Source organism: Danaus plexippus, chromosome 7, assembly GCF_018135715.1.
Source record: "Danaus plexippus chromosome 7, MEX_DaPlex, whole genome shotgun sequence".
Lineage (NCBI taxonomy): Eukaryota > Metazoa > Arthropoda > Insecta > Lepidoptera > Nymphalidae > Danaus > Danaus plexippus.
The window spans coordinates 5,318,865-5,345,597 of NC_083541.1; the positions used below are offsets into that span (position 1 = coordinate 5,318,865).

The 26,733-nt window shown below is 29.6% G+C and overlaps 1 protein-coding gene and 1 long non-coding RNA gene across 3 annotated transcripts; one reads left to right on the top strand and one right to left on the bottom strand.

Annotated features, from left to right (window-relative positions):
- Positions 1–442: 442 nt before the first annotated feature.
- Positions 443–25,469, top strand: LOC116770562 (G-protein coupled receptor moody-like). Of its 2 annotated transcripts, none has more exons than XM_032662094.2 (9): positions 443–716; positions 15,116–15,194; positions 16,393–16,533; positions 18,158–18,328; positions 20,526–20,653; positions 22,146–22,299; positions 23,043–23,263; positions 23,772–23,906; positions 24,307–25,469. In XM_032662094.2, exons 2-9 carry the CDS (start codon positions 15,127–15,129, stop codon positions 24,519–24,521), a joined length of 1,233 nt encoding a protein of 410 aa, XP_032517985.2. In that variant the 5' UTR covers positions 443–716; positions 15,116–15,126; the 3' UTR covers positions 24,522–25,469. The 2 variants fall into 2 exon arrangements, with proteins under 2 accessions (XP_032517985.2, XP_032517986.2); XM_032662095.2 differs by having other exon boundaries at positions 23,772–23,979; positions 24,305–24,444.
- On the bottom strand, positions 18,207–18,613 carry LOC133318752 (uncharacterized). The gene is made up of 2 exons (XR_009752518.1): positions 18,522–18,613; positions 18,207–18,392 (listed from the first exon to the last, which is right to left on the bottom strand). It is a non-coding gene; the product is annotated as an uncharacterized LOC133318752 (long non-coding RNA).
- Positions 25,470–26,733: the final 1,264 nt, after the last annotated feature.

Here is a 26,733-nt window from a genome sequence, read left to right on the forward strand (position 1 = left end):
TTCTTTCTTTTTATTCTTTTTTTTATATAAGTACATTAAGTAAATTTCGAAGATAAATTAACAACTCATGTAGTATACTTAGTCGTGCAACATACGCATTTAAATTCAACATTATGTCTTGAGGTAGGCACATGCATGTTCAAGTGCTAAATCTACTCCACTCATTGTAAAATCCCAGTTTAAGGAAAGCAGGTACGCTTTATCTATACCATCGATGCAAATACCATAATAATAGAGTTTAAAATCGTACACCGTTTAAAACTCGAGATTATATTGTTGGCAATTAATTTTGCAACTTATACCTATGAGTATACAGTTTATATTTGTACGCTGTACCGTCATGAATGACGCAGCCGGCATTGAAAGAATGAGTCATCTATCCCTCTCTTTAGGCTCTTACAATGCGTATGCGCATAGTGCGAGGTCGACACGTAACTCTTGTATTGTATTTACATCAGTGTGACAGATACCCTCGACCGTATCGGACGTATTTCGTCTAAACGAAATGGCGCGAATATTATCGTAAAATATAAGTTAATTGCTAAAACTCAAAGCGTTTGTGATGACTGGAACATTAAATTATACGATACGTGTGATTGTAATGACAACTTTGTATTATACTTTAATAACTGTGTTTAAAGAAATCAAGCGTTACCTGACCGTTGAATCAGCGGACTCACAATAACATTGGATTGTTTAACTGAAGTGAAAATTTGGTAAGACAAATATTGAAATTGATATCTATAAACATTTTAATTTAAACATATTCATATAATTCTGTGCTATAAGTAAATACAATCCGAAGTTGTTTGCTTCTGATTTATAATCTACTTTAATTCCCGGTTATGATCGCTATCAGTGTATAAATAAAGCTTAGGAAAAGTAATTTCATCACGAGGTATCAATGATATGTAGTTAAGAACACATTTCTAATGAACAAAAAAATATATTTAATTCTACTCGACAAGAACCATTAACTACCTGCGTACGCTTTTTTCAACTACACCCCCTATAAACAGATGTTATTCCTTTATCCTGTATTTGGTACAAAAATAGTTTAAAATATAAGGAACGGGCTACAGGCATTGAATTAAAAGAAAAGTTCAAAAGTAAAAATATTTTTAAAACAGAAGAGATTTGTAAAACTATGCTGTTAAAGCTACAGTCAAAAAACTATTTTATAACATGTGTTATTGCACTTTGACTGATCAAAATGCATATATTTTTTACAAGGTAGATTTTCATTATTAAATTATTGATATATAGAATCTAATACGTATCTTCGGCTCTTGATTTATATCGAAGAATATTAAATCATAAAAAAACAACTATAGTAGGTACGATCGACGATAAGATTTCTTAAAACATATTTTGTGATGTAAACAGTAAGCATTAAATTAAAAAAATATATATAATAAAAAGGCCTCCATATCTCTTAAATTTAATAAAAATATACTCCGCATAAAAGTTAAGTATATATAGTTTTTCAATATTCACGAAATCATTGTTTGATGTTGCTTTAGGAGGAAACCTTTTTAGATGAAAGATCACGGTACCTTGACCTCTGTACTACATTTCAACCCAGACCCTTGTCATATTATATTGGTTTCCATAAAGACTGAAATATTCAAAATAGTGTCAACTTATATTATTCATATTATTTATAATATTATTAAGATAACCTCAATGAATATATCTCCATGAAATTAAATGAAAGAAACTTATATCAAAAGATCATGTAAATATTAAATGGATTCTATAAAAAATCTGTTACAGCATGACAGGAAACATATTATGATAATTTATAAAATATTCCGTGTAACATTTATAACGCAGCATCCAACGTTTGAAGATTTCCGTGAATTAAGAAAACACACTTCAGTGTCCACAGAAGTCTCCCATTGATTAATGTTTCGTCACGGTGCTAAATGAAAAATATTCCTGAAGCAAAATATATATTAAATATATATTTTTTTCATTTTTTATACGAATATTATTCTCATTTTCTCTACTGCAGTTATTTTTTAACAACATAATTTTGAAATTTGTTATATCATCAAATATTTTTTATCAAAACCAATGAAGATAATGAAAAAAGGTTATTCGGTTGCGTTTGTAAAAAATGTTTGCACAGTTGATTGAATCCAGGTCATACTTAACGCTTGATAAATAAACTTCTTATTAATCGTATCAGTAATATTTTACATCTATTTCAACGAATTTACATTAAAATAAAGCTATATTTAAGTGTCAGCTATATTTCTTCATTCCATGAAAACGTTTACATCAAAGCAATCTAACCGTCATTCAATCCCGGTCGTCTGGAAGCTGAATCCGGATGTACAGTTTTTATTTCACAGATTATTATTTCCTCGAGCTATTTCATTCCTCGTAACCGTATATTTTCATCTAATTGTATTTTAGTTTCAAATATATGATTAAAGAGAAATAAAATTCAGAGTTATACAGCTTCTAAATTCACTCATAATCGTTCCGGAGACAGACGCGATACATTTGGTTAGTTAAAATGAAACGCGTAGTTTTTTATTGTTATTGTATGAAGTTATACGATAAATTATCAGTAATAAGACACCTTTGTGTAATAAAAATAGCAAAAAAAGGTTTTTTTATTTGTATTTTTAATGTCAAATTAAAAAGTTTTGTTGCAATCAACTTCGTGTTGGTAATGAAGAATACATAAATTAAGTTAGTTTGTTTGTCAGGTTATATAAAAAAAAAATCTCACTAGTCTTCAATATCTTTTCAATGACAAGTATATATACATCCGTTCCTTCGCGCTTCACTAAGCATTTAAATATATATTAAACAGAAAATCCAAAACAAAAAACATCAAAAAATTAAAATTAATATTCTAAATTTTTATTTGGTAACATGAATTAAAATTCAAAACAGTTCAAATAAAAGTAGCCACAAACGAAACACGCGTCAAAACAGACAAATATTTATCAAATAATATTAAACATCGGATTGTTTTTCAATATTTATAAGTTTGTTATAAAATAAACAAGCTTAGAACCAATGATCGAATAATCAGTGCATGAAACACATTATGTATTCAGTTAGGAGTTAAAACAATTAATTACACATAATACCGGTTTAAAATGATTATATTTTATAACGAGGAACACTTGTGTGCTCGCCCGTGTCAACATCTTACTCACATGCACTAAGCGTTACTACCACTTTCTGTTTTGTAACAGTTTTTATAAGAATAATCTAATATACATACAGTACGGTTCAATATTCCACCTAGCAGCTACTTTGGGATATATAAAACACTTGAATGACAAATTCAAGTTGACTGAACATACTATTAGTCGTGTAATTTCCTTTGCTTTTTATTATTTGTCGCGTTATATAAATAAATCCCGAAGGAAGGAGGATTTAATGTATCCGTTTATAGCCACATATTAAATAAAATTCCACATACTATTAAGTTCAATTTGTATCAATAAATCCGGATCACGCTAATGATAGTAACGGCTATCGAGCCGTAAAATTAAAATGCATCGACATTTCTATCGACTCAAAACATTCGTTAGCCATAATCTTCTACGCAATATTTTTCTGACGAACGATAATCACGTGACATCTGGATATTATATTAGGTATAATTAATTGTCATACATGAGCATGAGCTGGATCGCTGAAATAAATGTGATTTATATTCCGTCTTACGTATTTATAAACATGGCTTTATCTTATACATATAAATTAATTCTAATAATAAATTGTACAAATGTTAACAAACATATAGCATTGATATATATCGCATGTAAATAACATAATTTCATTTGACGATGTCAATAAATTTGTTAATGTGATATGAGAATTACTTAATAGGAAATGTATGCATCGAGGTTGACCTGAGATAAACGTGACTAATTATGAACATATATATATATATATATATATATATATACATATATATATATATATATGTATATACATATATATGTATATATATATACGATGATTTATCGCAATACATGCTCTATCACAGTATTAGCTTCATATCTTTCTTTAAATAAAATTTAATGAATCTTTTAAGACGCATTTAAACATTTGCTATTGACATTAAAGTGTCTCTCATATAAAATGTGAAGTTTGTATCCGAGTATGGACGAAATGTTGTAATTAGACATACATTTTTAGCTATACTAAAAGCCTTTTTATGTTCCACACATATCTAATAAGGAGGGTATTAAATATATAGATATATGCAAAGTATTCCATAAATGTAACTATAAAAATATTTATACATTTCGATTTTTATTATATAAAATAGGTTGTACACACATATGTGTAAATAAGTATGTTTTTACTATAAAATGTAGCTTAGAATGTAATGACTATATGTTAAACACTATCTCTATAAAAAAATACGTAAAGTATGGGAAAAGTAGAGTGTGAGGCTAGTATTGTTTACTAAAATAGTAGAATTACTGTTTACACAACATTGTAGGTATTTCGTTTAGCCTCATACATGCTCTTTTCGAGCCATTATCATATATTTTTTAATACTATATCGCTTATAAAAGTCACTTACTTATATTGCTAAATGTGATCTTTGCGAGCTTCGTGTGTGGTCTATAAAGATAGCAATTTGTGGAGGCTATTCATTTATTTGCCTTCATGAGTTCAAATACTTCAACATAAGGTTTTTGCTGCGCATAATACGCTTATCCTGATATTATAAACGGCACTTTGTGTGGTTATGTGTGTGTGAGTTTGTTTGTTGGTTGATCACGTGAAAGCTAACGAATTTATTCTAGATGGTAATTTGATAAATGACGCTATAATTTTAAAGGAGACCAAATGATCCTATTAATATCAAAAATCGTGCGAAATAGTCAGAGCTTCCTGGAAAAAAATTATTATAATATTCATTACTTTAATTTTATTTATTTTTTATGAAAGGCCTTATATTATTTTATTACAGATTTTATCAATTTATAAAAATAAAATAAAACTTGAAATTTTACAAAAAGTATATCTTTAGTGATTTGAAAACTCCAAATGAATATATATTTTAACAAACGTAGCTACAAATACAATGTAACGGGAATAAGAAAATACGAAAACATGTTCCAACGTTATTCAGTCGGTAACAAAGGCATGATAAAAGTAATACAAGATAAATAATTTGAAGCTATTGCACGGAAAATTCAATAATTCTCTACACGTCGGGTTCTATTGTTAACGAGTAATTTATCGGAAAAGAACTCAGAATAAATCAGATCGTATACACTTTATATTATAAAATACATGATATATATTGTAATACAGATGATGTGGGAGTAAAATATTAGCCGTGAAGCCTCATAATGTATTTTATGCCTATAAGTAAATCCTCCTAAATCCTTAATCTGAGACCCAAGTTTGGAACAAAGCTAAGTCAAAATGACCCCTTGAAACCAGCTCTAAAGACCAGATTACAAGTTTGTTTCTAATACTTAAAGGTTCATGAATGACTCACTATTAACAAATGAAAACTTCCTCATGATAAATAAATAATTTTGACTGCATATTGACATTAAGGGAAAATTATATATACTTATAAACAAAAATCACAAAGAAGAAAATGTTTTATTATTGGCTCGTTTTATCCCAATCCGGTTAAATGAACTGTATAATATTGTGCTTGCGTAAAAAAATCCTAAAATTTTAAAATCACTGATAAGCCCAAATAACATTTCAATTGCGAAACATCCAGAAAAAATGCTATGACGTCACCTAACAGGTTTCACCCACTTCATAGTTTTGCTCTACGTGTAGGTAGCCTGAAATGGTATCAATTAGTTCATCCTTGGAAACAACTAGCTCTTCTTCATCACTGCCTGGAGCTCATTACATATAAACGAAATTCTCGCATGCCCGCATTGAGTGACCACTATCAATGATCTCCAATTAGTTCTAATTGTCCACCAACATGTCACTGGTTATCCAACTCCGTGTGTCAAATAGATTATAAAATAACCTGAGGATAACTAAAATTAATATTACGTTAAATATAATCTATTTGAATTCTCTTAAATACTGAATTGTTTTTAAGTCATAAGAGAAACTTGTTTAAGTTAACAATCGGACTGTTTTAAAATAGTGTAAATTAATATCATAAATATCATTGAATTAATAATGCTTAATAAAACTGTATTTTTACGTCGATACGCTAAAGAGATTTCATCGTCAACTAAACGGTTTAAAGTTATAAACTATCAGTGTGAAGTTGTCTATATGATCCCGTACTAGAGTACAAAATTAATATGATTCTATAGAAACATTTTACGTAAATCGAATATGACTAAGAACAAAACTCATATTTGTTTTGAAGACGTATATTGACTGACAACTTATTATCGTATCGTATTTTCAATTGAATATAGCAGCAATGACATCATAACTGTAAAAAGACACACAAAAACTACTGTTATATAACAGAGTTAAGGTGCAGTTTAGACGAATCTAAATACTCGTAAACGTGGGAGTATTAGTCATTATACAAATATTATTTAATATCCAAAAGAAATAATTCAAATCCATTCACTTATTATTCAAATGAGATCCTTGCATTTATTTAAAATAAATAAAACAGTGACAATAAATCTCATGTTTAAATATTAACTGTGTTTATCTTTCAATTATAAGCGATCGTCACCACAACCAATATTATAGTAAGATTTCTTAGTACTGAAACGTGTTAATGTCAGAATATACGTCATTCTGTATTCTTTGTATGATAAACTGCAATTTAAATACGTTCGATAATAGTAAAACATGTATATAACTAGTTACCGGCCCCTGCTTCGCACGGGCTCTTAACAAAAAATATAAAATAATCTATTTAATTTTGAGAATTGTTAAACTTATATTATGATAACTTCAAATGGTACGCCCGATTTAAATGATTTAAAAACTAATTTTACAGATATTGATGTAGGGTTGAAAACGAAGTAATTGATTTTGATAAGACTTAGTACCGTATTTATGTAAATAGCTTTCCAATAAACGCTTTGGGAATGCCATTTTTTAAAAGTTGTAAAATTGACAATTGGTGCAGTATTTTTTCTGTTTATTGCGAACAGACAGACAGACAGACTTTATTTTATACTATGTATAGATAAATCGAGGTAGAAGTCAACCTGCCCCTTAAGGTCTCTTTACATATAGTTAGAATTTTATTTATTGTTTTTGAAAGGAAACCCTTTATTACCAGATTTGTTTCAAATTTCAACTTATTTTGTAAAAGGAAACGGGAAAATCGTAACGGAAACTATACATTTGGCGGGTCGACATATTAATTTGCCTCCGAACGCGACCTGACCCCAGTCTTGAGTGCGTTCATATAATTCACCCACGGAAATGTGGTACATAAATAACGAAAATAAAAACGACAATTTAAAAAAGGATTATGTAATATTTTCGATGTTCCTGCCAACTCAAACTTTAATTAAATATACTAAGCTGTAATATTAAAATATATATCAAGAATAAAATCCATAAACAATTCAATAACAATACAATATCACTAGATTATGTAACTTAACCTATAATTTCATATTAACTTAACCTACAGTAACAATCATAAATTTATTACGTTATTCTGGTCATTACTCTGGGGATTCTATGGACAAAATATAGCCCTTGTTATTTCAGATGTATGTAAAACTTCCTACTTATGTATTATTTAGATATTTGTTTTACTAAATGGCAGTTTTTGGAATGCTTTCAACGATAATACGTAAGTAAATGTATTTTTTCTTTCGACGGCATTTACAATGCCAACCAGGCTTGTAGTACAGCAACTTACTTGGCTCATATTTAACAATATTTTTAACCTCATTGTATACTGGGTCATATTCATTGTAGTACAAATCGCAGATACTACGTATACATATATAGGATGCTTACACATTTGGCTCGCCGTTGTTGAATTATAAATAGATATCTTATTACATATTTCACTGTTAATTTATTTATATTTTCTCGTTTGTAGACTTCCTAATTATCCGTACAAAATTAGATTTTAGAAGCAAGCTTATAAAATAACTATTTTATGAGCATACCAGTTAGAATTTAAAATAATTAAAATATTGTTTTAGTATTGACAAATTGTGGGACATTTAAGATTAAGACCATGTAGATTTCTCGATACTTTATATCTCTATAACAAATCTTTGAATTAAAATACTGAATAGAAATATATATACATATATATATATATATATATATATATATATATATATGTATGTGTCCCTTAATTCTGTCATATGAGATATGACGAACAAATAAAAAAGCCGTTCATTCTGCATAATCGTAATGGTATAACATTCCAATTGCATTTAATTGCATAGCAATAATGGTTGGGCCGTGACAAATAGCTGAAGTACTCATAAGTCGCCAATAAGCCGGTAAAGTGCAGCTGGTATTTCACTATGACATATGAGATAGATTATTTCATTATATTTTACAAAACATTACTCATCAAACAGTATTGAGAATCGAAATATTGGTGAAAAGTAAGAGAGAAAAGAATCATTAATCAACAAAATTAATAATTTGTGTTTGGGATAAAGGTGTAAGTTATCTTCTAAGACTGACATCATTAAGAACAGAAACAATATTTCCAGAAATATTTGTATGTGATAATTTAAAACGAACAAATTCTAAAAACAAAAGACGTTTGTATAAGATATTATGCAAAACAATTATAAATAAGCAAATCAAGATTCTCACGTCTTGAATACCATTTACGTCTTGAATCACCATCGCTGACTCAATCACGAACATTTTTAAATGACTCATAACGTTACGAATAAGGCTTTCAATTTCACCGTTCCGATTTTAACCAGGATGTTAATAAAAAAATGGATTGTGACATTCTTTTCCCGATTCAAATACTTAGAATTGTTTCTATAACAATATTGTAATCGTATACTCGTATATTCCAGCTGTACTTTTATAGTACACTAGCTGTTACTCGCGACTTCGTCTGCGTTAAAAAATACAAAAAGCAATGAAAAAACTATTAAGCGCCGCATGCACCCTGCCTTCCACTCGCGCGTGATAATGCTTATAATCAGGATCGGGATAAAAAAAAGTAGCCTAAGTCACTCCTTATTATATCAGCTACCTGCTAATAAAAGTGACGTCAAAATCGGTTCAGTCATTTCAGAGGTTAGCTGAAACAAACAGACAGACAGATTTTTTTTTTTTAATGTTATGTTAGTCTGGGTACCGTATATACAAGTATATTCATATGCCAGTATTAAAAAACGGCTATTTCAATATTACAAACAGACACACCAATTTTATTTATATGTATAGAGTATAGATTATATAATTAGTTACGCCAACACAACTCAGCAATAATACTTCGACATTGACAAGATAGCAAAACTACCGTATAATATGGTATTTGGTTAATTTGTAGCATTTATTTATGCGAAAACATGCACAGTACATTCTGCCAATGTCACGTAGTAAATATCAACCATTGATTGAACAACAAAACTTTGACAGTGACATTGACATTAGATTTGTTAAAGGTGAACAAGAATTTTCTGCATCCAACGCAAAGATAAAATGCTAAATTACTACGTACCACCCGTAATAATAAAATACATCTTCCAAGAGCTATTCTATATTAGTTTCAAAAAAAGACATTTCACTAAATTTAATAAAAAAAATCTCACACATCTTTAATAGCTATGGGACATAATACGAAAGTCTTACAAAATTTTTAATTGTTTCGGCATTAAAATTAAGTTGTAACTTAAATTAATTGAACCCGTCAGTCGTTACAACTGTAAACAGCATCCATAAAGTTTTGATGACTGAATTCAATAAACGATTTAATTAAATTGGCTGGATTACAAAAGATCCTAAAGGTAATGGATCCAACGTTTATGACAGTAAGAAACGAATAGTCGTATCATATCACAATTTATAACTAACGTGATAGAAAATACCCAATCCTCTTGAAAATTTATACACCCTATTAGCAGTAAAACACTCGATAAAGTAAAATTTTTAGCCGTTTAACAATCAATTTACAGCGTGAGTACAACACGTTTTATAAATTTTATCCAAATCCATAAATGATATATAATTTTTAACACAAATCATACTAAACATAAAATTTTAAAATCTCTTCAACAAATATGGAAAATAGTATACAAGTGTGTTCTTAAAATTTAAATTTTCTATATTTTTTCGCATTAAAATCTATTAATGTGTTATTTGTATTGTTTGCCTTATTTTTTTGAACACGCTAATTTTAGGAAATTAAAATATTTTTCTTATATTACACTAAGCCAAGTTCACACAGGATGAAATATAGTCCACAATCGTCATCGTAGGCGTTTCCTCCATTAAAGTTAGCTTTATCCACTTAACAAATGTCACGTTAAATTAGTTAATTGTCGGTGCATCGCTCCCGCTGATTCAAACAATATCAATTGTCAGCTTGGCATATGTGAGCGAACGAATGAGAATGACTTACACAAGATATTATACCGCTTCGTACTAAATACATATGAGGATATTAAGTACAATAGTTCCATTTATATATTTATGGTGTATATATATATTTATTAGTTCCACCATTTTTATATATATGAGACAAAACAATATATCTCTAGTACGGCCTCAATTTAGATTGATTCAGTAATTTCATGAGCGACTTTCAAACACGCATCGAAAAAACTTGTTTTTTATAAATGATACATATATTTTTTTTCCTATAAATTTGGTATATTTTTTAAATAAAATCTTATGATATTAGTACTTAAATAACTAACAACTTACTATAACTTTTACAATGACAGTATAATTTTACATACGGACTTACGGAATAAAATGATTTTTATTATCATTTGACGCTCTGAAGTAGTTATAACGAAAACCTGTACATATTCTCCAACAACTTGTATAAAAATACAAATTAATTATTAATATATATCTATTATCAAATCAAAAGTCTTTTATCTAACGTATTTAAAAAACAATATAGGTAGTGTCCTAAAACTAGAAAATGATCCATGCAAATTCACCATTTTACAATCAACGCTACAAAGCGTATCCAAAATTGTAAAATGAAGCCATTTCCGCTCCATAAATAACGGATGCCTAATTGCTTTAAGACAATTCCGAATGTTTTCGTGTCCTAAATTGTACATTACTTAGAATTGGGACAGCGTCACCCCCGGCGACAAGGAAATCTGATATAATTTAATTCTCAAAAAATGCTTACATAAAAAATATTTGTATTATACTCTTCAAAATATTAAATCGATGAATAAAATATATCTATAATTTGATCTGTCTGTGAAGTGTGGAGATAAATTTAATTATATGAATTCAAATTAACGCAATTAAAATTTTAGCCTGAATTACAAAGGCTTGGAATCTAGATTCTTAACCTTATTAAACTTCAGAAAACCTTCTGGTGAAGTTTAAATAATCAAAAACAGAATTGGAGCATGTTTATTAAGTTTTATTTATCGTTTAGGCTTTTATAATTTTACCAAACGTTCTCTTTTTGTCAGCCTAAAAACAATCTAAAACAGAAATATTCTTTTCTTTCTTCATTCTGTAATCTTATCCTACATTCAACTGTGTTCAGGGGCACCGTTTTCTATTGTTTCTCTAAAACAATAAATATCTTTTGTTTAAATTACAATCCATTCGTAGCTTGATGTAGTCAATATTTGATTTCTAAAGTTGTTTGAAAAAAAATTAAAAAAATAGTAATGTATGTATGTGCGTGTGTGTGTTTGTCTGTTTTAATTTATTTTACTAAACGGTCCCTCTATGAGTTGAATGTTATCGCTTACAGTCGGTTCGTCTAAATGGAAATTTAAACATTTCGAAATTTCTCTACCTTGCATTAATTCGTAGTTCAATTTACAAGCCACGCTAACCATCCTAATTATTCTCTCTGCCATTTTGTTTATGTTCAGTTTTAATTATCTCTTATTTTGTGTTTATTTAAACTTACTTAGGTTAATTATTTATTTAATGTTTTTTCTTGTTTGACCGTTTCTTTTTTTTTTTTGTTTACGCCTTTACAATATACGTTTTCATAATTTCACATTTATTTTGATTATTTTCTTTTCAATTTAGCTGACATAGTGTATGATATAAAACTGTCACTAGTTTCATGTCTTAGGGAGAGTCTGGAAACTTTTCAATACATCCTTAACCCAGTATTATTTGATAACAATAGAGTCATTTGGCTAGTATCCCATTGTTACGAAGAATTTATCATATTTTTATCCCCCATAATGGAATCTCGCCAACTAGGGATTCAAAAACATTGTAATAAGTATGTAACTTAGTATGCATGCAGTGGATTAAATTAGATGACACTGCAGCTTCATGAATTCAAGTCTGATGCAAATAAGACGAAATATGAGCACATTATTCACTTAATCTCGGCATGAGACCGTGACTAGATCGTATAATAATGGAAAATATGTAAATTACTTTAATTAAATCGTTTCTACCATATCAAACTTCAATTGAATTATTCGCTAAATTCTCCTCCTTTGTTTCATATTGTTCTTTTGACGAAGAATTTTTGATACAAAATTTATCTGTAAAAGTTTTCTGAAGCAAATATATCAGAAGTTTGATAAAAGTAAATTTATAAGACAAAGGTATTTATTTGTCTGTTTCTTGTTGCTTCAAACAGTATTGATCATTTTAGAAAGAAAAAATTTACACACATTTAAATATTAAAATTTTAAGCAAACTGAAACTCAGTTGGATTATATTTTAGGCTGTAATATTTGTTTCCTTTTGAGCTAGGTGCGGATTTCGCGTTGGACGAACTTCACTGTCATCGTTAAGCCAACTGCACTAATGAAAGTGGTACAGTTGTGAACAAAATGTATTTTACTATATGTAACAAAACTCATGGTCACCCTCAAATATAATATCACATTTAAAAATTAGTACAAAATAAAACTTATTCAAGGCATATTGATTACACACTCGATTCTCAAATGGTACAGAAAAAAATATTTGATTGATCAAACATCTACATATTTATTAAAACAAAAAAAGGATACAATTTTATAATATTCATGAATACCAATAAATTCTGTTTAATGTTTTAGAGTAAGAACATATTTTTATATAAATGTAACATTTCCATTTATAAAACCTTTGGATGACTGAAAGCAAGCGTGATTTTTAACAATTATTTATTGTTAACAACAAGTCCCATTCGTGTGTGTGGTCATTGACACTATTGTGTTCAATGAAGCGATTTAGGAGCGGCACAATGCCGGGAGCGGTGGATTTATTATTAGGATATTAACTTGAATAGGCTTATACATTTAAATTATACACGTATGTAACTATTATATTATACTTATACATGCGAAAATAACAAACTCACTTGCTAATAATGTTTTCAAATTATTGCGAATATCCCGGAATTAGTTTTCCTATTGTTGTTGCTATTAATTTAATCAAATTTAAGATTTTACCTTAGAATTTAATATAAGCACTCCGTTATCATTTTTCAGATACTTAAATTTCGATAGACAATTGTATTGATGTTTCAAACAAGTGATTAAAGATTTTGTTTAATCCAGACAATTAAGATGATTCGTTTGTTTATCCAAACTATCAGCTAGTACAATCTATATTAGCAATATTATAAGGCTTTTGATGGCAAATGTTTGACGTAAAAAATAATACCTAATAACAATAATACCTAACATATGAAACGGTATAATTATTTGGTATGACTACGTATAAAAACGATCTGTCTCTTAATATAATATTGTCCTATAGTTGAAGCTTCAATTTGCTATAAAGAAATGAAACAAAGGCAGCCACATACAAGGATTTAGGCAAATGTCGACTAAATCTTTTTAACATCACCGTAAGTTTCATAATCTTAGCTATAACATATTAATGTTTTGTACTACAGATATGTTAATATATAACTTATTATATATTTTGTATAAAGTTATTTGAATTTAGTTACAGTCATGAATTTATTGGTAGTATTTTACATTGATCGGGCTAGTTGAACTAGGCTTATTTGTTTATCCTTGGTTATTGTTTCGATTATTTCCAATACAATTAAGAATTTATTATTAATGGTCACGAAACAAAACTGTCAAGAATAATAACAAAGGTATATAAATTTATGACTTAGAGCTGTTATGAAAACGAAATTATTACATTTTAATCAAATCCTAAGATTTCTTACAAGCTTTGACCATTTATAATAACACAAAAAAATAATCTTAAGACATCATCATTAATCTTCTTATTACTTTTATCTATATAAATAAATAAAATTGAGGCATCTGTCTGTAGAATACAATAACCACTTTTTATTAAAAGCGTTTGGATGTATAGAGAGTGAGTGCTATTGAAACAAAATTTCGTTTATTTTTTGTCTGCCTTTGTGTCTTTGTTCTGAATAATCTCTGAAACTGCCTGACCAATTTTACAGAACTGTCACAGTTAGATAGCAGACTATTACACTTTTATGTTAGAATTTTTATTTTTATTAATATGAATGTTTAAAAAAAATACCTATTCCGGGTGGACGAAGTCACTAGACAGATATTATACCAAATTTAAAGTGGGTAGTTTAATTTTTATATACAAGTCATTGACCACAGACGAAAATAGCTGACATTATAGTTTATTTAGGCACATCCTTTTAAGAGCATCCTGTCAAAGTCTTAGTCACTTCAAGCATACAAAAATTATATTTAACTCAAAGCGACTCCTATTTAAAACTCACCATCCAGTCATAAAATCAATTTTTTTTTCGTATCATGAAATATGGCGGATGTTAATTTAGTGTTCTAAGGAAATATGAATATATAACGATTGCTTCTTTCATTTAAGACAGGAGTTCACAGCCCGTCTAATTGTAAAGGTTACTTTAAATTGTTCTAGTGACCCCTGACTTGATATGGCTTTATTTCCTATGCAATGAACTAAAATGATGTAATGCGACTCTTTATAACTATATATATGTATATATAAAAGTATTTTACAAACAGTTTTAAAACAGTAATACTTGGATATTAAATTCGTGCTTTTATTGTTTCAGATCTGTAAAAGATGGCTGATTCCGACGTTTTTAACGCTACAATTGATATCACAAACGTGCAACAAAGCGAATTGTCAAAGTAAGTTATATATCATTATACCTCATGTAAAATATATTTATCAATATTTCATATATATGTATTGTATTAGTTATGCTTAAACTCCTTAAAATGATTATGATACCATATTTAAAAACCTTTAATGGGTAGCAAAATTTTATTTAATGTAAAGTATTTCGTATCTGTAATTTCGATATTAAGATCAAAATCAAAGCACTCAAATAGGATCAATTATTAAAGCATGAAGGCTTCATGAACTATTCAAGTATTAAACTTTTCCAAGAGATGATAAAACAAAGTTAACGTTTTTTCACCTACTTCAATCATATATTTTATATATTTTTGCGGTAACACTCAAAAATATTGTCAATGCACGTCAGTTTTTAGACATATAATATTCTTACTCTGTTTTCAGAATATGTAATTAAATTTGTTAAGCATAAAAGATATAATAAACGCGAACAAAAGTTTTTATTTTCAATTCGCTTTTTACTACTTTTATAATTTTACACCCCTTTGCTTAATTATAAATTAAAAAGGCTATTTGAGAACTTTTAATCTTTTCACAGCTTTCCCAGACGTTGTATAATAAATAATACAGATGTTTTCTATGAAAAAAAAAAAAAAAAGAATTTCTTTATAAAGTATATTCAAATGGCGATGTATTAAATTTCTTTGTAAGGTTTATCAAAACCGCATTTTTTGAATAACTCTCATCGTATAAAAGAATTCCGGTGCTTTTAGAAATACCCCCTCCCTGTCATACGCAAAAACAATGATACAATCAAAACCCAATAAATGAACAATACAGTAATACGAACATATTTCTTTAGCACCTTTGATTCCATAGCTAGGTTTTCTATGGTAAATTTAAAAAAAAAATGTCACGCACTATAGAGTAACTTAAAGTATCATCTGCAGTCTCATAACGAATTAAAGCTCTTCCTCGTTATTGAAGTATTTTTTTACTTTTTCTTGAAAACTGTAACTTCATTTCCCTTCCCTAATGAGAATTGCATAACTTGTTTAATAGCGCTGTTTATTGTATCATTTAATTTACGGCACCAGCATAATTTCTTTAAATAATTAATCTTTATTTAATGTAGCTGCCTCTAAATGTAGGTTCTTAGGCACAAATAAAATAAACTTTTTTCAACATTACGGTACCTCATTACTGGTAGAGAGAAAATACATGTTTCTTAAATATTTTTTGCTTCAGATTCTCGCCAACACTGCTTACTTTCGCTGCCATAGTCACTGGTATCATAATGATCATCGGTTTATTTGGCAACCTTCTCACTGTTGTAGCTCTCTTGAAATGTCCGAAAGTAAGAAACGTCGCCGCTGCGTTCATAATAAGGTCAGTTATTTTTTTATATATATATATATATATACAATTTGAAGCAAGTCTGAAGGTAAATTGAAATACGAAATCTTTGTAAAAAGGCCTCTGATATAGTCGGTGACCTTTTTTTTGTTAGCGTTTTTGATAGGCCTATTTGTATGATAATTTCGTTGCTCTTTGATAAGGAAATTCGATGTCAATAGCAGATGTATTGAAAAGTTCATCAGAAATCGGATCAATCGTGTATATAAGACTCCATTGACATCAAAGTTCAAATATCCAGTTAACCTTATAAATTATTATAACGGTTAAATACTTAAACATTTTGATGAAGAAATTTTAAACAACTACAAACTTGCTTGAAATAAAATTTCGTTCATTATTTATTATCCAGATGTGCCATGAAATTCATTTTATTAAATAATTTTTTTTTTCACGTTATTTTATATTGCTTTTTTTTACGAGAAACAATATTTCAACACCCTTAAAATAAATGTAAACGAAATATTCTTTTATAAAAAAAAACCTCAATCGAGTAACATATTTTGAAAAAACAAAAAACCTGCCTGCGTCTATCATTATTACTTTCAGTATAGAACTGAAAGTGTTGAAATACAAGCATCCTATTTATATTAGTGGTATAAAGTGTAATGTAAATTATTCGCCTTTTATATTACAAACTCCAATAAAACATGTTACTTATACATACAATCGTTATCAGAATTAAACATTCATTGTTTTCATATCATACTCGATTTATTTTGATAACACTATTTATTTAGATCAAGCCGTTTAGGCTCTAGAGCGTGCCAAAGCAGACCGATACATTATATAATATATATACACACACATACATACATACTCACTCACATACATACACTAGTAAAACATAAACCTTTTTTTGTCGAATTCTGATAAGAAAGATCATATGTTAGAGAGTGAATATACGAATATAATACGTATTTTTGTTTGTCCACTGTGAAGTCTACTTTACGATGATAGATAGTTTTTTCTTGGGGATGAATATTTATACCCCCAACTTCCTTTTGAATTCTTCGTAGTTCGTTGATTAAATTGATAAATTGTTAATTTAAAGGAAAACAAATATTCACCATGGAAATAACGATTCACACAACAAGAGAGATCAAAAAAATTTCGAACTGAAAGAAGGAAATATAAACATTAAATTTTGCATAATATATTAGTTATGTAAAAAAATACTCAGATTTAATTCAAAAGTGGAGCAGGTTTTATCATAACTTCAGTCCCCAAAGAAATCTTGTCATCACTTAAGTGTAAAAGTAACATAATGTAACTCAGTTCATTTCCTCTAAATATCCTGAATTCACAGATACAGATAATAATTCAGTTTTAGATTCATAATACAGCATTATTAATGGACTTATTTATGAAAAGCTTCAAAAATTATGAAACATCTTATATCCAAAGAATATAAATATAATTTTACTATAATATATAAAAACAGTACTACGGGCCATTTATATTTTGAGTATAAACTATGCCTGGAAGAATATATAGAAATAAAAATGTTTAACGTTCACGTTTCAAGAGCATATTGACAGACGATTTATAAATATCCACTTACTGTATTTTATTAATCATTATTCTTTACTTACAGTTTATGCATTGCCGACTTCCTCTTCTGTGCCATGGTTTTGCCTTTCGCCATATCCGGCTTCTGGACGAGAACTTGGTCCCATGGGGGGGCTCTTTGCAAACTCGTGCCGTTCCTCAGATATGGAAATGTAGGAGTATCTCTCTTGAGTATCGCTCTGATTACTTTAAACAGGTAAGTCGCTGGAGAGTATTAAATTGTACTCCGTGATGACTCAATTGTATAAGTCAATTAAGGCCTGGTGATTTAAAAACAAAACAAATATCCAATGTTAGTTTGTGTGTGTCTTTTTGTGTAGGCTTATGTAAAATTTTGCCAAAAGTTTTAGGTTTAATAAATATTAATTTGAGGCCATAAATTTTCTTACATCTCATGAGAATATAAAGTTGCAACATTAACAACAGGTATATCATTGCTCGTTCATGTACGGAAGATAATTATTTAGATAATTAAAAAAAATATTACGTCTCAAACTTTAGAAGTGAGTTAAAAACTATCAGGTGTTAATTGAATATAAAGTCCATATAATAATATAATTCATATATATTAAACGTAGTTTCCTCGTAGTACAAGTCGTGACTCAGGGAGGGCCAATAATGTTTTAAATATGTAGATAGTGAATCATCAATACAATTGTTATATATTTATACAGGACTGGATTGTAATCCGTTGGATACGATCAAACACGGTTGCCATTTAAGCGGTGAAACATTTTCTACTTAAATAACCACAGAGTATATTTATATAATTGGTTTTTAATTTTAAAAAAACAATCACTTCCTATATTTTGTTTATACTGTGTTATGAATAGGTCAAAGATTATCAGATAATAGTATAAATAACAAGATTATGATGAGCATAACGTGACGTCACATATAAATTTATTAAAGATATTCTTATCCTATACACAAATATGAAAAACTATTTGTTATTAGTATCAATATAAACCGTATTTCATAAAATATGTTCTTAATATTTTTTAACATTGTAATGTAAAAGATGCAGACAGCAGTTCAATTACGAAGACATCTAAAGGGCCCTTCCAATTTCAATTTCGGAACTTATTCAATTTCCTCTAAAAACTTTTTCGTCAAACTGATTAATTCGTGACAGTTCTCAATTACGTCGCATCGCTATCTTGGACTTAACAATTATAATCGTAACTAAAATCGATTTTAATATTATATTTAATAATACTAATATAGGATTAGAAGAAAGGGACAATGGAAAAAGTCTAACATTTTTCAAGTCGTAGTTACGTGAAAAATCACGCAAAAAGCAATATAAATCAGGAGCACAGGTGTCTTCAGTGTTATTGAAAATGAAATCATGTGTAAAATAGGATAATCTATTACAGTTTCTATATTTTATAACCCAGAGGAAAAAAACATAAGCGATATATCATTGTAATATAAAACAACTTTGTATTATAAAATCATTTCTTTTTTCATCTTCATACATTTCCTACATTTTAATAGATGTGACTTATCGCTTTAACCAAAATAAATTCATTTTACAACGCACATCTTTTACGAGAATTGTCACCAGTGCTTCAAAGATCAAGATCACGAAAACATGTTATCGTTAATAAAACAAATCGCCTTGAAGAATCGCCAAATGCCTTTAAATAACCGCGATGATCACGCGAGTATAGAATTCAAAATGTTTGTAGAGCAAACTAGGCTAAATAATATTTCTATTTAATAAAACACAATACTATGTAGCATTAATCAATTGTCCTCTAATTGTAACCGTGCAAAATTAAACCCAGAATTATAAATAAAAGATTTATTTGGGTTTAGGTGCACAAACCGTCAGTCTTGGACATTGATTAATGCTAAGAACTAAGAATATTTATGAATTTGTCTCTGATATATGTTCTAATATGTGTAATGGATACGCGATACAGTCACCAATCCATCACAGAGCATATTACTTTAAAGAGATCCTGCAGTTTAGTTCCATTAAAAAAAGACTCTTATATTTTATTATAATAGAGGAAATTTTTCATGCAGCCGATCCGATCCATTAAGTCAGATGTCCTCTTAGATTTAAAACGAATCATTTTGATGCTGTCTACATTTAAGATGAAAAGAGGGCGTTTATAACACTAGAGTTCGTCAGCATCTCTCTCTTTGTACTTAGGAGTTGACCGTATTTTAGACATTTTTTTTTATTTTAGGTATTCTGTATATGAAATAAAATCTTGTTTCTGTTGAAGTATTTGATTCGTTTTTTTTTTTGCCAGCCTTAGATTATTTTCTGGGTAGGCAATTTGGTCATAATGAAATATCACTTAACTAACTAACGTTTCGTAAGGTTTGTGTGTGAACAGCATTAATTTGATGTACATTAAATCCGCTTTTTCTAGATATATCATGATAGCCCATCACAGCTGGTACGGGCGAGTCTACCGCAAGCACAACATAGCGCTAATGATAATCTTCTCGTGGATGTTTTCTTATGGGATGCAAATACCTACTCTCATCGGAGTCTGGGGTGAGTACGAACCAGCTGTATCTAGCGGTGATATCTAACAATCATGCTCTTTATATTTTAAGTTCTCTATATACGGATATTATTAGCGATGTTGGTTAAGGTTATGCGGTTTCGATATAAAATTTCCACAGCGGTAATAAAGTTAATTGGATAAATATTATATTGAAAAACTTACTTATATTTGATTGTAAAAAAAAAAATACAATATATCAAAACTGTAAATTGAATTTTATAATTTTACATAATATATCCTTATTTAATAAATTTATACTAGAATTTAAAAAAAAATAGAGGATATCATGAAAACAACATACATATAGGCTGTAATGTACACATGAATAAATATAACCGTAAAGCTGGCAAGAATGCAGTGATGTGATGACATAATTTTTTTACTCAAACTGTACAATCAAATGTTCATTATTGCCTTTTTGAGTCAATAGCGATCATTAAAGCCTTATTAGGTGAGGCTATTAGGTGAGACTAGAAGATTATACAGAAGTTTCTGAAACTACTATTATAATTATTTTTTTATATCTGCGATGTTCTATCTATGGAAATGCGGAAATAAAATATTTATCACGAAATTCGGGATTTTATGAGTTCCTTTGATAGATGGTAAATAAATAAACAGTTAATTATATCAATTATAAACGAATTAATACAAAAGACATTATTGTTTTTAAATATTTCAATCAACACATTTTGTGTTTATACTTTTACCATACGTATTTAATATTCGTTTAAAAAGAATATATCAAGTCTTTATCTGATATTAATATACTGTCTTTAACGGCGAGTAATGCCAATCGTAATTTTACAACCGTATTTAAATGGGTAATTTCGTATTAAACTTCGCAGACACCACAAGTCCTATTAACTAAATCGTTGAAGCTAGTAAGCCTCCGAAATTACATCGGTATTCCTTGGAGTCAAATAAATTTACATTTCATCTAAGTCTAACTGGTTGGTTTAAAACACGCCCTATAATTATGTTCGTGACGTTTCAATGGTTCAGACTACATCAAACGCGTTCAATTGGGAATTAGCAAGTCGATGTTTTATTCCATGTCACTTAAACCCGATATAAATCTCAGGCTAGAGGCAAATCTCGTACTCCTACATTCGATAAGAAGATATCACACTACCTATGCTGAAAATAAAAAAAAGTATCTCAAATAATCGCTCAATTCAAAAAAAAATCGTATAATACCTTGGCGAAAAGAAATAAGTTCTAAAATGTCTTAAATCAAAAGGATAATCGCTGCAAGATCTTAGCTTGAAATAAAATTGTCTTAGACACAAGGTACTAACAGTCGACAAAAATTATTGAGGAATGTTGAAAAAACAAAGTTACTCACTTAAACGAAAGCTAACGATTGAATTTTCCTGTTTCTCATCGTTAATACTTCACCATACTGAAACAATTCTCGACCAAACATGTTATAAGTTAGACATACTCATCTTTATAGTATGATTTTTTTATTTTCAGGTAAATTTGACTATGATCCAGAGCTGGGAACCTGTTCTATAGTTACCGATGAATTTGGACGTTCAGCTAAAACTGCGCTGTTTGTTATCGCATTCATAGTGCCAGCCTTACTCATTTTTATCTGCTATGCAAGAATATTTTGGGTTGTGCACAGGTAAATATATTGATATATGTTAATGGTTATAAAATATATTTAAATGAGCTTGTTCTAAATTATATAGACATTTTATAAAAGAGAATGGTTAAATATTTTAAGTAAGAACGTAACAGAATTATCAAATTCATAATCTTATGCCAAAAAGAAATATTTTCATTTCTGGAAAAGATTAAATAAAAGGAAACTTTTGACAATGTTATGAGCGACTTAAATAACTTAACATTTTGTCTAACGGGTTACGTACTTGAATACAATTTAAGGTGTCGTTATTTTGTTAATGTTCTCCTGAAACTTGTATCGTGAAATGTATAAAGTAATTTAAAATTTGGAGCCCCACTCTTAACTGTCATTTTAAGGGCCTCAGAGAATAGGCCTGCCTGTAAACAGCTCAGTCATTAGTCGTAACTAAATTTAATGTCTAAAACTAAGAGTACAGTGATATTTAGTTGGAAGAGGCAGGTAATATGAATGTTTTATGTGCTAAAACGCTTCCCTTATCTTTATGGGACAAGAACAAATGGGAAGCTGACATTTTTATACTATATTAAGTTTTACGGGGTCATAAAAATGTATACTTACCTTGCCTATCTATGGGGTCAGGCGACGATTGCTTGTTTTGTGGCGGCATAAAAAAAAAATTTCTCAAAAAATTGAATCTCTTTACACACGTCATTTCTTATATTATCATCACATGTTGCTTTTATCTACTATGATAAATATATACGTACATTTTATTTCAGTTCAGAGCAAAGGATGAGAGAACACCAGCGCTCTCAAAGCACGAATGCTGGCAGCCTCAATAATGACAAACGTTCTACAATAAAGGACACACGGGAAACGAAGGCTCGTCGTAACGAGTGGAGGATAACGAAGATGGTCCTTGCCATATTCCTTTCGTTCCTTGTTTGCTACCTTCCCATCACTATCGCGAAGGTCGCCGATAGTCACGTACATTTCCCTGGTACACATCGAATTTATACATTATAACTATGGAACAAATTTATATAACTTTAATGTACTGTCAATAAAAATAGACCGAAGTTACTTTATTGTTCAATACAATAAAACATGACAAGCAAAATTAAGCAAAAATCATGTCATAAAATATATGTTTGTATCAGATAGTAGCAGTAAAACTATGTTAAAAACTTTTCCCTTGCGATTTAATCACATCCACTCAGAAGCTCAATAATAAATAAATATTTTAATAACAAAATGTACCTTAAACGAAGCTCTTACATATCGCTAAAATGTAGCTTTTTAAACTACGACTTTGAAATAATATCCGAGTATTAATTATTCCTTCAACATCTTCGACTACACTTAACGTTTCTGAAATGTGCACTACGTAATTAAATTTATTTAGTATGTCAATGTAGCGCTAATATGGCTATAGTAATTACGCTATGATTTCGGAAATCGATAAAAATAAAACGATTAAAATATTTAATAATTGATACTTGTTCCAGTATTCCACATAGCGGGCTACCTCCTGCTGTACGCGAGCGCGTGTGTGAATCCCATCATCTATGTTATAATGAACGCTCAGTATCGTGCTGCTTACAAGGCTGCTCTGTGCTGCTCGCTGCCTTCGCCCTCCAGCGGTGCGTATCAATCATCGCCAGCATGCAACAAGCTGCGAACCTCCGCGCTCGCCTCTTATATCAGAACTTGAAGGTATCACTGATTGGCGGTGAAACTGCGTGTGTGTTTGTGCTTTTGTGTGTGTGTGTGTTTCTCTTGCACTACCTACTTTCTACCTTTATCGCTGAGTGTATGCCTCAATCAGTTATCCTTCCATATTAGAACTTCAAGGTTTAAATATTTCAGTGTTTCACGTTATGTCACGTTGTATGTCCATGTTTCGAATTCACACATTCTTGCTGACAATTTAATATAATAATTCTTTCTTATCAGCTGTACTAACATCACATTATTAACATAAAAAAAAATTTTTTTACAAACCCACCTTTAGCCACAATAACTAGTGTCATTCTTTTAGAGAAATGGAAAGAGCGTCACGGGTACAGCTTCAGCAACACACGAACGGTTTTAAGCCAAGTGTCGTTGGGGGAGTCTCGGGCCGACCATCGGGGATCAATGACATCAGGAAGATAGAGCATGGATCCAGATCGAGCTTCGGGCCCAAGAACGAGACGGCTACCAGCGGTTTAGGGTCCCAAAGGAACCTGAAAATAACGAGATTTGACTTAGATTAATATGTCGCTTTTTAGCACGGCTCACCAAAGATATTTTATAGCACTCTAGTGATTACGTTTATATATTTAAAAAAAAAATGCACTGTGCACGCCATATTAAAAAAAATAAGCTTCAATATAATTAGAACCGGATATAAAGATTTTTTTAACTTCTGATCTGATTAACTTGAAAGGAAATAAAAATTCATTTGTGTTAAGTAAAAGACAATGTATGAGTAACTCATCCGTCCACTAAAAAGCGACAATATTAATTTTTATATACGTATAAATAAGTGTCTTTTATAATAGATATAATATTGTGCAAACCTAAAAGGTTTATTTGTATAAATTTGTTACAGGTTTAATTTAATAACAATTGTAGCTCTAGAAATTTTCTCAAAAACCGTATTTTATCAATTTTCCATTTTTCCCTCTAAATTTCAGATAGGCAACCATTGATAAAACAAGATGCATTCCAATTAACATATCAATACCTCAGAAATCGCAATACGAGTACATTCCGATAAATTAATTTTTTTGGTATATGATAATTGACCAAAGATTACGTGTATGTTTTATCTGTATATAAAATTATAATGTTACCATGTTTTAAAATGACAATGAATGACATATCTATTTTATAAGGATGTATGAAATTGACTTTGACATTACGATTAATGTATAAAATATATTCTTATTTAAGAACAGCTACTGTTGCAATGAATTTATATGTACATTTAAGTATTATGTTACTTTCAACAGTATTTCAACTACTTATGAAACTGATATACTTTTAATGTATTTTTTTCTTGTGATTTTTCTTTTTCTTTTACTACTTTAGTTACAATGCCATATTATATTTAAGTAACCTCCGAAACTTTCCAAATAGTTGTAATTTAGGTACGAATATTATTTATTTTGTTTTTTGTAGTCATAGAGATATTGTTAAATAAATAAATATTAAAAATGTGTGGTTACTTTGTAGAAACCTACTAATTTTATAAACGTGAATGTTTGTGAGGATCTGTGTTCATTTTTTCTAAAAACTACTAAACGGATATCAATGGCAGTGTACAGGGATGTATCTTGGACATCAAAGAACGACATCTTTTTTGGGTATAATTTATACCATGATTCGATGTAGTTATCACAGCATCAAGGAAAGATACTTGTATCATATAAAAAGTCATACCTTCAAGACACAGAGGTGTATATATTTAGGTATACCACTGATGGATTACTATACCTATTGCTTAAGCAGCATAATTGACCTTATATCTATTTAAGTTACACATTTTTAAGTAACTTAGTGTATTATATTTTACATGTTTAAAATGCAATTTACATTCTTATTTTTTTACCGTAAATAGTAAAACTGTATATAATTTGATTTCCTTTGCTTTTCATTATTTCTATACTATACTTTTCATCATCATCATCATCATCATCAGCCTATCGGTGCCCACTGCTGAGCAAAGGCCTCTTCTCACATGGAGAAGGTTAGAGCATTAATCACCACACTTGCTCAAGACGGGTTGGCGATTTCAATCTTATAATTTGAAATTATAAGACCAGGTTTCCTCACGATGTTTTCCTTCAGCGTCCGTCAGTGGTGTCTAAATACTCTTAGAAAGTACATATGACTAGGAAAAGATCACATTGGTACTTGCCAGGTTTCGAACTCGCGCCCTCACGTATGAGAGGCGGGCCTTTATCCTCCAGACCACCACGACTTCCTATACTTTACGTACTAACAAAATCCATATACAATGGTATTTGAAAAGCTTTTTAAATTTTTTATCGGCGCAATATATGGTAGATAATACCAAAATGGCGGCAATGGAGCTTCAACAGCCTGGAACTTGTGACCCACGTGTAGGTTTAAGGGTCTCCTATCTAAGGCGCGTAAAACCCTTATCTCCGTTGTCCAAGCTCCTCCTACCTCACTCTACCTATCCAAATTTGCAAAGAACCTATGTACTTACAAGCTTCGAAATAGGTTCAAAGAAAGAATTGATGTTAGTCCTGGATAGGCCCAAGTCTTTAATTTAATTTAACTTAGTAAGTTGAAGAGAGATTTAGCTGTTATACCTCTCGCTCGCACTTCTACCGCGTACAAATCTACGATGAACCTATTCCTAATGAGTTTGTTAGTGAGCTCGTAATATTTATTGACCTTTATGGCATGGTCTTTGGGGATAACGGTTTCCCAAGGAACCGCTACCTCTATTAA